Here is a 15,482-nt window from a genome sequence, read left to right on the forward strand (position 1 = left end):
AGCTCTCCAGACGCTATGTAGTGCGTTCATCGCTGGGCAGTCACTTGATGGGACCAAGTCAAGAACAAATCAAACTCGTCCACAGACTCCACCTAGACACGCTTTTGTTTTCACAGCTGCAATTTTCGTACCCGGCTTTCCAGCCAGGTCTGCTCCCTTCCCACCCCCCCTCCCTTCCTCCTCTCGATGTTTCCGCCCTCGTTTCAAGCCCACTTTAGATCACGCCCGCCCGCAGCAGCCAGGCTCCGCGCAGCGCGGCGGCCGCCGCTCAGGCCGGACGGGCCCCGCCGGCGCCCGACACCCACGCCGGCAGCAGCCCCGGCGCCGCTGCCGCAGCCCAGCTCAGCCCCTCCCGCGCCGTCCTGTCCCCCTCGCCCCCGGAGGCAGCCCAGGTGGGATCGCGGCGGCTTTGGACAGATGCTGGCTCCTTCTGACGGCCAGGCCGTCCCCTGGGGTGGCCTGGGGAGCCGCCAGAAAGCGCTTTGTTGCCATGAGCCGCCAAGCAGTCCCCCCGGCCGCGCCCGAGGGGGTCTCAGCCTCACCGGCAGCGCCAGGGGAAGCCTTGAGGAAACACAACAAAAGACTCAAGAGCAGCACTTGCACAACGGGCTGGCGACCGCTCGGCACTGTCGCAAGTGAGGGAAGGGGGGCGGGGGCCGGGAGGGGCAGGGGCGGAACGCGGAGCGACTGGCCGGGCCGGGCCGGGCGGTGGGTGGTGCCGGGGGAGGTGCGGGGCGGGCGGGGGCCGCTCGGCAGGGGAACGTGCTCTTCGGTGCTGCGGAGCGCCCTGCCGGTGCCGCGTCTCCCTGCCGGTGCCGCGTCTCCCTGCCGGTGCCGCGTCTCCCTGCCGGTGCCGTGCCGCCCTGCCGGTGCCGCCCTGCCTGCCCCGTGCCGCGTCACCGACACGACCCTCCCCGTCGAGCCACTCCGCGCCGGCCGAGCGCGGCCGCGGCGCCGCAGGTGGGTGCTGCGGGCGGGCCGGGAGCGGCGCGGCCCCGGGGCGGCTGGCGACGCGGGCCGCGTTGTGAGCATCGCTCTGCCCGCCGGCCCCCTCCGTGCCCTGCGGAGGGACGCGGCCCTGCCCCGGGTTCCGCGGGATCGCGGGCTTCAGGTGCTGCACTGGAGGGCAGGGGAGGCACAGCTGCTCTGCCTCTCTCTCTTCTTTTGGCTCCTCTTTACCTGCTTCCTCTTCCTCTCTTCTCTTTCCTACTTTATGCTTTGCTTCGCTTTTCCTTACTTTGCTTTCCCTTGCTTTTCCTTTCCCTTGCTTTTCTTTCCGCTGCCCTGTTCTTCCCCTTTCTTTCTGTTCCTCTCTTCTTACTCTTTCTTCCTCCTCTCTCTCCTGCCCTTTCATTATCTTCACTTTCTTCATCTTCGCTTTCTTTTCTTCTCTCTCTCCCCTTTTTTTTCTTCCTTTTTTTTTTTCTTTCCCCTTTTTCACCCTTTTTTCTTCTCCTCCTCCCGTTGGCCTTTTCCCGCTGCAGTGCATACAGGGGAGCCCAGGGCATGCTGTTGGCCTCAGGAATGTTGGGTTGGTGTGAAATCTCTTGGCGAGCACAGGATTGAGGAGATACTTGATGCTTCTGAGGTATTGCCATCCTGAGGTGCAGCTTTTTTTTTTTTTTTTTCTCCTTTTCCCCCCTTCTCTTAAACTTGCTAGAACTGGTTAGAAACACCCACCTCCCCACCCCCACCCCCCCTTTTTTTCTTTTCTTTTTTTTTTTTTTTTTTTTTTTTTCAGAACAGCAAAAGTGTTCAGAAGGTTGTAAATAGTTTTCTGTGAGCCGCTTTGGGTGGGAGGACTCAGAGGCCTGACAGGACGCTTAGTTACGCTCTGGCACTTGGCCTCCTTTCAGTGTCGCTCAGAAAAGTAGATTTCTTTGTAGGAAAGAAGAGGAGTGGCAGCAGGAGGGAATTGCCGTTTGGGAGCTGTTTTTAATGGAATATGAGATAGGCAGCCTCAGAGCTGGCAAGAGTAACAGTAAGAAACGGTAGTAAGAGAGAGGGGACAAATCTAGGATTCCAGTCTATCAACTTCAACATGAAAATTCCTGTGAAAAATAATGCAGTATTTGTAGCTGAAGCTGGAGTTCAGTTAACAGTGGTACATTGCTTTCAAAAGTAGTTGTCTGCCAAGGAAAATACCACTTTTCTCCTCAGTTATCTATTCTGCCTATAGTATTCATCGGTTGTCCACATCACCTCTTTAATATGAATCTGAATTGTCTGGAGTAGTACTGTCCTGAAGCCAGAAGACACAAACATCACTTAAGAAACTCCTATGAATACCTTTGCTAAGTCTGTTCCATTTTTTCTAAATTAAACAAAATGCACTGGGGAACATACAAGCTGAAGATTGTACTGTGTGCTGTGTTGAGAATGTGGTGATTTACTGAACAAAACCTCACTCTCCAAATTTGTTGCCACAGTGGAAAACCCACTGCTAGTCTAATGAAATTTGTTTAATTAATTTTGTTTTTTTAAATATCTCCTCTTTGTTTTCCTTTGGTTTCCAACATAATCCAGAAATTCTCCACTTACTTTGGTTCACGGACTCCTGAAACTTCAAAACACCTACATTTATCAACCTCGAGTTCTGTTTTATGTGAACTGAAAAAGGGTAGTACCACAGGAATGTAGCATGCCTGACTGGTACAACCAAAATAACTTGTGCTGTTAGGTTTGCTTCATAGCTCCAGGGAAACCACTTCTTGCACTGTGAAGCATTATGGTACTCAGGATAATTGTGGTGCTAGTAGAGAAGCTTAGTAAACCAAACAAAACTCTCACAGGTTATCTCAGCTGTATAGGTCCACCAGAGAAGAACATTGTAAATCCTAACAGAAACTGTGGTGTGCTTCCAGAATGTTCCCAAGTGTGGGTTCTCCTTTTATAATGGTACATAATGTTCTCAATTGGATTTTAAAGCCTTCTTTTGCTTATCTTTTTGAGGAATTGGAAGGATTAGGACATTTTCCTACTGAAAAATCCTGTAAGGAAGGGAGTAAAAAAGGTGGCAGTTCTCACCTAGTATCAAGTTTCTGTGATTACAGTGAAAGCTACCCATTGCTGATGATATTTACAGCACTATACTACTACAGCACTAAACTATAACAGGGAGCTGAGGGGGGAGATTGTGGCGTTTTGTGCATTTTGCAATGGAACCTTCTTTCCAGGTAGTATCTGCTCCCTACACAATAAAAATTTGTATTCTTGAACTGTATTTTTATGTGCAGTTGTCTTGCAGTTTTGGTTAAACACATCTCACCTGAAGTGAACAGTGAAAAAACAGGAAAAAAAAATACATTACTTCTTCAACTGTAGATTAAAAGTAGAAAGTATTATTTTATTTGCTTGCCCAGTAGAGTTAAGCCTGTGCGCTTCAGCATGGTGTTGATCCTTGTTGGTCCTGTAGCTATGCGAGACATCTGTTCTCAGAGATCAGTGCTGTGGGTGCTGTTTGTTCTTAGATCACTGCTGAACTGGAGCTGTAGGCATGGCTCTAAAACATTTGCCTCACATGGGCCTAAAGAAAGTTTTCTTAGAATAATATTTTACATGTTATGCTTGAAGAAGGATCCAGGTAGTAAAAAATTTGGTGGCATCTTCCTTCTCCCATGTAATTTAGCTGTGGCTTAATAGATACTTCCTTTCCTCTAACAGTGTCTGCCAGTGTCTCCCATCTGAAATACAGCAGTGTCACAAGGCAGCAATTAGCAAAATTGTGTAGGTGGGTGCAATGAGTGCAGTGACCGCTCTGCTCCTGGCAAAATTACAGTTCCTACTTTAGAATAATGTGAAAAAGTAGATACGCATTTTACTTTAAAGTAGTCAATGTGTACAAATTACCTTGTACGACACCAGGCAGTTTTACTAGGGTAACATCTAGAATATTAGGGTTACATCACCAGGGTAAATTGGGTGGCATTACATTACAGATTGGTTTGGGATTTGTGAGTGTACTTTCAGTGTTAGTTACCTTGAGGTAAAACATATCTTTTCATCAGTACTAAAGAGTCACCAACTGCTCAAGGTTGGAACTGGTCATTGAGTGACTTTGCCATAATGGTTTTACTTTTCTTAGTTGAAGTTTTCTACTGTTACAGCTCTGTTGGACCTCTAAGACCAAACATGAACACTAATGGAAATGAGGCTTGGAACTGTTCTGGGGAAGATTTACTTGATCCAGTAGTACGAGAGAATACTGGAAAGGCTACCAGAACTTACATTTTTTCAATGCCATTTTACACTTTGACTGTATGTTCATGTGGGGATTACTCATTTTATAAAATGGAAAGATTTTAGTGTATCAGATTCCTGACATTGGAACACAAGCTCACCAAATAACCCAGGGGTTTGAATATATTTGCATAGTTTTTTTTCCCTGAAAAAAATGTGATCTCCTTTTAGCTGCTCTTCACTGTTTTATCTCAATGTAGTGGTAGGTGTAGCAGTACTAGTCATTTGTGGAGTTTGGCATAAAGCTGCTTGTAAGGTAACAAGGGACTAGAAAGGTGTTATTTTTTCTGTAAGAAGGAAGTGTCTTTTTGTTTGTTTGTTTTTTAAGCAGCTGCGAAGGAAAACCCCTGATCTGGCAGTGTTGTCAGTGAGCAGACAACTGCACCCATATAGAACCCTGCTGTTGTCTCTGCCTGGCTTTCAGAATTAAGATCTGAGTCCTGTGAAGTCTAATGGTCACCCAAATACTCAGCTTATGATAAATTGTTATTTTCAGTATTACTGAAGACTATGTCATGGAACAATCAGGAGTACTTTCATTCAGTTACATAGGTATCTACTTTCAAGATCGGGCTGCTTGATCTAATGGAAATGCTGAGTAAATGTGACTCCCAGCACCGTGTCTGGCAGATTTCTGCAGATAGCTCTGCATCTGTGCTGTCTTTGTGCTTATGTATGTGTTTATTCAAGCTGCTAAGGTCTTTAAAAATCACTTCCTTGAAAAAAGACTGGTCTGCTTACCTGAATAGAAGCAGGTTAACTGTAGTAACTGCTTGCGGGACATGTATGCTTTGAAACATCCTGGACATGCCCTTGTAAAACTCAGGGACTTTCTAGCAAATTCACCCTCAGTGAAGGACCTTCTTCTGAAGTGTTGAGTAAAGTTTTGTATTTCAGGTGGAATTTCTGAACAGGGAAAGAGAACTGCGAAGAACTGGTCAAGACCTGCTCACTTACTATTCTCAGGGGTAGCTGAAGTTTCCTTCTGTCATCCCACCCTCTGAGGCAAGAAAAGGGAAAAGTAAGTCAGTTCTGACTCTCACTCCCCACCCATTAAAATGATTACTTGTCTCCTAGCCCATCCCAACTACCATTTCAGAGGTGGGTGTTTGTTCTCAGGACTACATTTTCCACATGGCTTTCCTTTAATATATTTCTGTAAAAACAAAAATCTCAGGTTTTCATGATTAGATGTAGAATATTAGTGCAGCTGGCAGGAGGTTTTCAAATACCTGTTGCAAAACTTTGATTAAAAACCATTGTGTCTGTGGACATAATACAGAGGCCTGCATAATGTTCATGTTGATTGGTCCTCTATGCAGTAGCTGTATGGCAAGTCATCAAAGCAGCTACAAGAGAGCAAATGTCACCATCTACTTGCTCTAGTATTTGTTAAAGGAAGCAGAATAGGAGGCAAAATGAAGGGAAAGAGCTGGTCCAGCAGCCCACAAGTCTTGAGAGAGCTGTGACACCAGAACATTGCAGCTAAGCCTGCAAGACCTGCTCTTGTTATAATTTGTTTTGACCTCCTGAGAGCCTCGATGCTGCCTAACTCTAAGGTCTTCCTTGCCTTTCTGTTGGTCTTCCACAAGATTTACAGGCTGCTGAAGTGTACCCCAAAGTACTTTCTTACCCGTTGCCTACCCCCTTCTGAACTTCTGATGCTGACACTGGCCCATGGTGTATTTTGGAGGCTACAGTTCTTCCTTTTGGATGCTGAATTGGTGTTTTAACATCTTGCCTCAACAGTTTTTGCTGATGTGAGACGAGACCTAAATGCCAAAATCAAAAGATACCAGATTTTTTTTGCTCCTGTGTCACCAGCCCCTAATGAGTGTTGTACCATGTCACAGCAAGCCCTAACTGCTTTTTCCAAGAAAAAAATATACCCAATGTAGGTAATAGCTTAAATACAAAAAAATGTAGTTTACAGTTTCACTCTGCTCTCCAAATGACTTCAGACAGGACAGAGGCAGGTGATGCATTTTATGTGAGCTGGCACGAGGGAGGCTGTGCGATGGTCAAGAACTGGAAATCCTGTTTTCCCAGTCCGGGTGTTGTAACTCAGGCAAAATGGATAGCCTCAGAGAAAAATCTCTCGCTCTTCGCCATACCAGTCCAAACAAGAGCCTAAAACCCAGAACCCAGGTTTGCTGGACTGCAGGTGATGAGCAGAAGAGTCCAGGGTGCCAGGTGCTGTGGACACCTCGTGGCGGGTCTGTCAGGGTAGGGACGGGCAGCCAGGCCCATTCAGCCACCCCGGCCTGGAGCTGGGCAGCTGGGGGCCACAGGGGTAGCTGTGGCCTCAGGCATCTGCCAAAGGCCAGCTGGGTGGATCTGCTGTCATACCCCTCCTGGTGTGGCCAGCAGGGGTGGAAGCAGGGCTGCTTCTTCCATCTGTAGTATATCATGATACCAAACTGGTCTCAGGGTGAAATTGCAGCTGAAGAGCTCTGCTGTGCCAGTGGCCAAAGGCTGGATTTTTGTGTTGCTGGGCTGAGGCACAGGTCCTTTGTCAGGGCTGGGGTAGCACTTCTCTGCCAGCTCGTGCTGAAGTTATCTTGGGTTTGTGTTCAAGTCATGCCATACAGTTTGTATACAGCCCAGAAGAATAATGTTGGCGAGAAAGAGGGAAGTAGGCAGGTAACTCAACCTTTGCACTAACTCCTTTAAGTACCAGCAACTGCTCTAAGTTTCCCCTTTTAATGACTACTGCATCAGAAACACAGGCTCTGACTTGAGAGGGAGGCTGTAAAGGTAGCAAGTGGGTCAAGTACATAACTTCAGCACCTGGGTTTCATTTGAGAGCGAGACCAAGGCATAAAGTCCTCTATCTTGTGGCTGCACAGACTTCCCTCTAGTTCTCCCACAGTGCAATGTGCTGCCGTTGACACCACATTCTCTCATGCGTACATTAAAGGTATGCAGAGCTTCAGAAAAGTATGTTAAAAGCTTTACTGAATGCACCCTGAAGCTATGTTAAAGGAGTGTTCCAAGCTCATAAAACTTTGCAAACCAAAGAGCAGGTATATTATTAGATGAAAGGTGTCAAATCCTTCCATACCTTTAAAGGTCAGTTTTTGCAAATAATGGGATGTGATCAAGTTTTAGGACTTTTTAGAAGCCTAATGCAAGCATAAACAAGTAGTAACTTACTGTTAAGACTGTTGAGAGGAAGTAACATGCCAGTGAGATAAATTTGACTGTAGGGAAAAACCTCCACCTAAAGATAAGAGCCATGTTAATGTGTAAATGTTTGCAGATCTCTCATTTTGGTATAATGGAAATTCAGGGTCTGATTATTCTGAGCTCAAAACAATAGAGGAATTGCACACAGCTGGGATATAGAAGACCTTTCTGAAAGATTTTTTATCTTCTAGCTATGTTTTATTCTAAAACAGGAGTGGGAAATACTTCTTAGCAAGCTTTATTCTTTGGGAATTGTTGAAGGTGAAGACTGCAGTTACATCTTTCAGCTAAAGCTTTGTCTCCCTACATTGTAAAGAGCAGGGGGGATTGAAGTCTGTTACTTCACAATGCTGGTGCTACTGTAAAAACTGAGAATAGAATAAAATAATGGTGCTAATGCTCATCCTTAAGAAAGAAGGATTCCAGCTTGTGCTAGCTAGAGCTTTACAAATATAAGTGCATGTGAAGTACATTTTAAGTTCTAGGACAAGTCTTCATTTCTAAGTTGGTAGGCAGAAAACAGTAAGGTAAGGTAACTGCTATCAGAATCTTCATCCTGTGTAAACATACTCAGTAGAGATTATGGAGACTATCACATAGCTAGTACCCTACCTTTGTTAATTTGTGTTATTTTTGTTGGATCAGATCTACTAGTCAAAACTAGCAGGATGTTAAATAAGCAAGAGAGCGTGGTAAGGTATAAAGCATGTTGAAACTCGCTCTAAGTTATGTCATTGTGTTTGAAGCCACATTGCTAACTAAAAGTGGTAATTGTGGAAATTACCTTCTTTTTTTTTTTTTTTTTTATTTGAATTCAAAGTGTGAGACTTGATAGTGAAAAGGTACTTTTCAATGCTTTCAGCTGTAATTGCACACTTAATTCATCTGGCTACTTACCTTAAGGGTTAAAATTGTAGTTCTTCTACTTTGACTTGACTGTACACCTAAACCAGACTTGGAACAAATGTCTACCTCCCTAAGATAAATTAGAAATGCAGTATAAAATAATTACAGGTGTAACTCTGAAAACAAAGTACACTTGATAGTAAGTAAGATGTTTATATAATGCTGTTAATCACAAAGCATTTGTGGACTCTGCCTGCTGGTGCACCTTCCCTGCACCAATTACATGGGGATCAACTCCCCCAAGTCAGTTTGCAGTGCTGTAGTCATAGCAGTAGACCCAGTGTGTAGTGCATCCCAGTGGCAGCCTAACTACCAAAAAACTCTGATGCCAGAGTACATGTACCTGTTTTGGGATTTGCAGGTAGTACGGTAAAAGCCACAGATTGAGTATTAATGCTAAAATGATGCTGGGGTAGCTTAAAGAGGGGGGAAAAAAGAAGATGCTAATGCTGAACTGCCAACAGCAAAACCCAGGAGGGGACACAGTGCGCACCTGCATGAGGTAGTACTTAAAAAAAAAAAGACACCAGCTCTGTAAATCCAGTTCTAGACTGCAGTTTTCTGAGTAACTGTGCAGTGATCACTGCATGGAGTACTGAAACAGAGAAAGGGTGCTTAAGGGGAAACAGGACTAACAAATTAAAATGATGTAGTGCCATTGAAATCAACATGAAAATAAGACTGGCATATAAATCTTGTTGCAACTCAGCCTTGCAGCATATTTTCACATAAAAGCAATAGCTGAATCATAAAAGCAAGTGTGTTTCAACAGTGGTAACACAATACACCTGTGCTTTTAGGTTTGTGCCTTTGCATTGACTTAACACAAATCAGCTGCAGAGTGAGGCCAAAAGTACTGCCTTTTACCTTAAAAAGGTACTCCAGCAGTTCAGTCACAGCTTTTCTTACAACTCTGATAGTTGAGGAGCTATGCTATATTAATTTCTTTCTCCTCTTCTTAGCAGCTCTTCCCTGATGGTATTTCTAACTTCATCTGCAGGAGGTTGAAGAAATTGATCTCTCACATAAAAATCTTGAAGGGCTTCAAGGGACTGCTTTCCCAGTGAGAAGATGAAGCATGACTAGCATTCAGGAAGTGAGTGGTAAGTTATAATTATAATGAAACCTATGTCACTGCTGAAGTGAGTAGAAAACATTTTTATCAAACTCTGAAGTGTGAATTAACACCAAGTATTTGCTTCTCAGCAACAGATCTAACTTACTGGCTTTAATTTTGTCAGAGGCAGCTGAATAATCTCTGTTTTCTTACCGAGCATGGTTTTGTAGTCTTAGAATTGCAGAAACAGTGTCTCAAAAAAATGATCTGCTTTTTCCAATATTTTTCTAGCAAAATAAACAAATTTTATTAATTAATTTCTCATTTCCAATGGAATATTTTTTGACTGAACTATTCACCTTTTTACTGTCACTAAATAACATTGTAGTTATTGGCCAGTAATATTTTTAAAGAAGCTTTTTAATCTTTTGAATGACAGTCATACATCATTTTCTTCTAGGATTTTTGCTTCCATCTCCATGACAAACTCACCAAATTCAAAAGAAACAGAAAATGTTTTTTCTGAAGTTGTTGAAGCTGATATGAGTAGAGTGGAGGGCAATTTTTTTAGCCCTGCAAAGCTACCTGCTATTTGAAATGCTGCAGAGGAAATTACGGGTTTGCCACAGCTCACGTTTCAGGCTTTTCTTGGGTCTAACTCTTATTTTAGTAACAATTTCTGTTTTGAAAGTCAACCAGAAACAAGACTTCTTAAATCGGAGACATCTAGAGCTGACCAAAGAAGATCCTATTGGCAGTGTTAACTGCACCAAGATTATAGAGGGAGACATAGAAGAAATTGAAAAGGTAAAGCTTGAGACGTTGTCAGTGTCATTTAAGAAACGCCGCAGACTAACAACAAATGACTATATTAACATGACAGCAGACTGTGCCTCCTTCACGAAGACTAGGAAATATATTATGGAATCTCTCAGCAATGAAGAAGCAGAATTTCCAATTGCTTACTCAATAGTGGTTTATCACAAAATTGAGATGCTTGATAGACTTCTAAGATCAATCTATGCCCCTCAGAATTTTTACTGCATTCATGTTGACAAAAAGTCTCCAGAATCTTTTTTTGCTGCTGTGAAGGGAATAGTCTCATGTTTTGATAATGTCTTTATTTCCAGCCAGTTAGAGAGTGTTGTGTATGCTTCATGGAGCAGGGTGCAGGCAGACATTAATTGCATGAAAGATCTCTACAGAAGAAGCTCCAGCTGGAAATACCTAATAAACCTCTGTGGCATGGACTTTCCTATAAAGACGAACCAGGAAATAGTAGAAAAATTAAAAGCCCTTAAAGGTGAAAACAGCCTGGAAACAGAAAAAATGCCTGCTTATAAAGAAGTGAGATGGAAAAAACACCATGAGATTATTGATGGTAAAATAAAGAACACAGGTGTAGACAAACAACTACCACCTCTCAATACTCCAATTTTTTCTGGTAGTGCCTATTTTGTAGTTAGCAGAAGATTTGTAGAATATGTATTAGAAAACAGCAAAATACTCAAGTTCATTGAATGGGCAAAAGATACTTACAGCCCAGATGAGTACCTATGGGCAACAATTCAGAGAATCCCTGAAGTTCCGGGTGCAGTTTCTTCTAGTGACAAGTACGACGTTTCTGACATGAATGCACTAGCCAGATTTGTCAAGTGGCAGTACTTTGAAGGTGATGTGTCCAAAGGTGCACCCTACCCACCATGCAGTGGAGTTCATGTTCGGTCTGTCTGTGTTTTTGGGGTAGGAGACCTGAACTGGATGCTACGAAACCACCACTTCTTTGCTAATAAGTTTGACACTGATGTTGACCCTTTTGCAGTGAAATGTTTGGAGGAGTATTTGCGACACAAAACTTTGTATCTGCAAAAGAACTGAAGTACTGCGTGTTCCTGTCAGAGAACATAGGTACAAGTAGTATAGAGCTATGTACTTTAATGTGTAACACTAGTGGTGGTTGTGCTGATGGTGGGTATAATTGTTCTCGCCATGTTGATATTATGGTGATGACACTTCCCCTGTCTTGTCCACGGACAAAGGGAAGAGAAAACATATCTTAAGTGATAATGGGGATGCATTGTATTGCACACTGAGGCTTGAAACTTTGGGTACAAAATTGAAGACAAAGTTTTGGAGAGCAAACTATTTGGAATATTTATTATCTAAAAGGTGTAATCAGTGGGCTTCCTTTGGTTAGACTCTTTTCTTTGGTTAGACTGTTTCTTTTAAGGCTTGGAAAATGCATGTTGCTCATGGTTATTCCTCATTTTTTTCCCCACAAATGTAAAGCTAGCTGTGATGTCAGTTACTAATTGAAATAAGTAAAGTTTGGGGGGGCGGGTGGGGAAATCACATTTGGGAAAAAAATCCCAGAGAACATAAGGGACATGCAGAATAAAAACAGATAACATTGAAACGGGGAGTTGTACAAAACCAGATCCCAATTAGAGAAAAACACGCCCCAAGCAGTCACCAGCCTGGCCTTGAGACAGGCCTACAGGACAGATTAAAGGGATGGAAAGGAGCACTCCCCACAGCTTATGTTGGTTACAGCCTTGAACACTGGGGTAAAAAAAAAAGAGTAACTGAAATCACTGTATTTCGTGGTAACGCCATGTGACCCTTCATGCCCTCTCCCCCTCACACACACTCTGGGATGGGGAGGACAAAGGCCAACTAGAAGCTTGTGGGTTGAGACAAAGGACAAGGAGGGTTCTTCACCAATTAAGGTCCTGGGCAAAACAGACTCAGTGTAGGGAAAAATAATAATTTAATTTCACACTCATCAAACACACACAGGACACAGACAACACACAGAGCAGGGCTTGCATATGTTACCCCGCCCCTCCCTTCTTCCTGGGCCCAAATCATTTTGTTCCTGGTTTCTCTCCATTCTTCCCCCCAGCGGCACAGGGGACAGGGGTTGGGGTCTAGGGTCAGTTCAAAGGCTGGTGGTTCTGTATAGTCTTCCCCTGCTTCCCCGGGGGGTCTATCCCATGGGAGAGAGTACTCCACGAACCTCTCCTTCATGAGTCCTTCCCACAAGGTCCAGAGCAAGCTGCTCCAGTGTGGGCTTCCCACAGAGTCACAGGCTGTTTCAGAACAGCCAACTCCCCTGGCACCAGGGTCTTCCAAAGATGCATAATGTAGGTCCACTGGCAGAAAAATCCAAGTTCACCACTCCTGGAATCTTCAGGGAATGTTCCACAACGTTCCTCCATGAATGCAGGACAGCCTGCCATCTTGCCATGGGTTGCAGGGAAACTTCTGCTTGGGCACCTTCTTCTGCCTCCAGCTCAGCTCCTTTCCAGCTGCTCGCTCTGCTCAGGTCTCTTTTCAGTTCTTTGGAATGTTAATCACGGAGGTGCATCTATTGTCCCTCTAATGGCTCCTTGGCTGGTTTTATAGCAGGGAGAGCTTCTCAGCTTCTTATCTGATCCACCCTGGAGCCCTTCCTCTGCTACCAAAAAACCTAACAAACCAAACCAGAATACCATATTAATATATTAATGAGCTATTAACATACTAAAATTCACACCCCCAGGCTAGAGGGACCCTACTAACGACAAGCCCCCCTGCTCTTTGAGCAGGTGCAGTGAGATTCCTGAGCATTGTCACTTGAAGTGGAAGCAAGGAATGACTTGACCAATTGTGTCTGCCAGTGATAGAATAGTTTTAGAGATAAAGTTATTTCTCACATTTTTTTGGTATAAAAGTAGCATTTGTGTTTCAGCAAACAGAGCTTGCCTTGTGGAATACCCCCCTGCTCCCTGTTCTGCGCAGATCTGGATATTAGAAGAAAATCTCTTGACTCTGTGTGTGAATTGGCTTCTTGCACACTGGGTGACAGAGCCCACTTTTGGAACAACACCTGGCAGGGAAAGATGAAGAAGGGGGGAAACAAAAAAGGGGGAAAAAAAGCAGCAGGTCTGCACAGACTTCATACTGGGTACTGAAATATCTCAGGAAAAAATATTAGAATTTATTTGAAAACTATTCAGAAGGGAATATACCAAAGCCACCTGTCATAACTTAAATCTGGTTGCTGTAGTTCTGTAAAATGTAATTCTTAATCCTCCTGAGAATTTAATCTTAAGCATGGAGTATTAAGCACTTGTGTTTAAATTTTCGTAGCCAAATCTTTCTTTTGTACTCTTAAACTCCCCTGATAATGTGACATAAAATTTATATGCTGGTTTCAATTATATATTCTCAGGGAAACTTCGGTTTTGTGCCTCATGAGAGTTAGACTTGTAATTTTACACTTCTTACTGTATCGGGGGTCTTGCTTTTGTATGTAAAGTGACTCAAGTTTATAAAAAACTTAAAAGAATTGCAAAGTTGTGTGTACATGTCTTTCATGGAACTGCTAGTTTCTGGTTTTTGTCAAGCTCAACGCATTCCAGATTCTTTCATCATTCCAGATGCAAAAATAAAGTTATTTTTCTAAATGATACTGCCTATTCCTACAATTAAAGTCCTAAAGTCACCACCAAAAAATCCTGAAGTGTTTTTACTGTAGTGTGCCATACACAATTGAAGCTGCAGCTGATACAAGTTCTACCCTTCCTCCATATACACATTCATTCATTCATGTCCCTGTGCTTGTTCTGGTGCACCAGCTGGTGCAGCTGATTTTTACTTGCTTCTTTTCATAGAAGGGAAAGGAGGAAATCTGGATGAGTTTTGTTCCACTTTATGTTCCCGCTTAGTTTAGCTACTGCAAAATGGCACAGAAGCATGGTGGTGTGAGAACTTGGCAGTGCGAGGGATAGTATTTCTTCCCATATCAATTCAGGTTAGCCAAGCATAGTTACTGCCAGGTGTCTCATCTTACTCTTGAGATGACACTGGAATTTCATAACAGGCACTAGCAAATGGCAAAACAGACTCATTTTTTGTTTCTTTAACTGTTGCTGTGATGGCAGCATGTGTTTCTTACAAAGGTAGTTTGTCATGAAGTTTCTCCTGAGGTGTGCCCCAGCACTTAGACATTAGCATAATGAACTGCTTACTGTTGATCATGCAAACAGGTAGGGAGGCAAGCAATTTAATCTGAAATATGTCCTATTCTTGCCAACCCTGCCTTCAGAACCACCTGAAAGCTCTTTAGCAAGTTTTCATGCACTCTCACATGATGCATAAAGTGGTAATTGAAGCCTATGAGCTGAGGCAGTGGAGAGAAATACCTTGTCTTCCCCACCCTTTGGCTTTTCTACAAGAATGCTCTTACAGACAGTTGGGCTCTACCACTTTTGCACAAGCTACAACCAAGTGTAACTTTACTGCATATAGTATTGGGAAATTCCAGGCACTTGTTACATTTTTAGCATAAAGGAAGCTGACTGTTTTTAAGAATTTCCACCTAAAGACAAGCTACATTAGTAGGTTCAATAAGACCAGAACTGCTACACTGCTAGATCAAATAGACTGAAAAAGTGATAATGAAGTTCTCTGCACCCATTTCCCTACCTATTCCAGCCTGTTTGGTACTTACTCATTTGTTTAATACAAGGAATGCCTATCTGTATCTCTTGTGTTAATGACACTGCTACTGTAAATAGACAATGAAGATGCTACTTGACGGGGTGCTCCAAATGTTACTGTTTGGATAGAATCGAGAGAGATCCTGTCTACACTCACTGAATGTTGCTACAGAGGTCCAGGTTGGAAGGGAGGGACCTCTGAAGATCATCTAGTCCAACCCCCTTGCTTAGAGCAGGATCACCTCCAGTGGATCATGCAGGAACTGGTCCAGATGGGTTTGGAATGTCTCCAGAGGAGACTCCACAACTCTCTGGGCAGCCTATTACACTGTGTTACTCTTAGAGGTGGTCAGAAGCATTGCTCCCAGCAAAGTGGAGTCTTCGGAGTGAAGAAACTATGTTGTATTCTGTACGAAGGAAAAATTGGAGAATGTTGCTGTTTAGTGTACATTCTCCAGAAGGAAGACTTCCTTTTTCTTCTGGGGGAAAGTGAATCACAAACCTCCCCTCTCTCTAAAACTGACTGAAGAGATGTTCTAATTGAGTAGATTTTAAATGGTCTAGAAAGGCAATTTCAGGAAAAAAACTCTTAATCTGCTGAACAA

At 43.4% G+C, this 15,482-nt stretch overlaps 1 protein-coding gene across 6 annotated transcripts; it reads left to right on the plus strand.

Annotated features, from left to right (window-relative positions):
- Positions 1–756: 756 nt before the first annotated feature.
- Positions 757–13,724, plus strand: GCNT1 (glucosaminyl (N-acetyl) transferase 1). Of its 6 annotated transcripts, XM_051643148.1 has the most exons (5): positions 757–960; positions 5,137–5,260; positions 9,297–9,437; positions 9,852–11,299; positions 13,125–13,724. In XM_051643148.1, the coding sequence occupies exon 4, from the start codon at positions 9,989–9,991 to the stop codon at positions 11,267–11,269; it is 1,281 nt and encodes a 426-aa protein (XP_051499108.1). In that variant the 5' UTR covers positions 757–960; positions 5,137–5,260; positions 9,297–9,437; positions 9,852–9,988; the 3' UTR covers positions 11,270–11,299; positions 13,125–13,724. The 6 variants fall into 6 exon arrangements, with proteins under 6 accessions (XP_051499108.1, XP_051499102.1, XP_051499103.1 ...); XM_051643142.1 differs by having other exon boundaries at positions 9,852–13,724; XM_051643143.1 differs by having other exon boundaries at positions 9,335–9,437; positions 9,852–13,724.
- The last annotated feature ends 1,758 nt before the right edge of the window (positions 13,725–15,482 follow it).

The sequence above is a fragment of the Apus apus genome, chromosome Z (genome assembly GCF_020740795.1).
Source record: "Apus apus isolate bApuApu2 chromosome Z, bApuApu2.pri.cur, whole genome shotgun sequence".
Classification (NCBI taxonomy): Eukaryota; Metazoa; Chordata; class Aves; order Apodiformes; family Apodidae; genus Apus; species Apus apus.

Coding starts and splice junctions, on each gene's coding strand:
- GCNT1 (XM_051643142.1), top strand. CDS start 9,989: ATGCTGCAGAGGAAATTACGGGTTTGCCACAGCTCACGTTTCAGGCTT.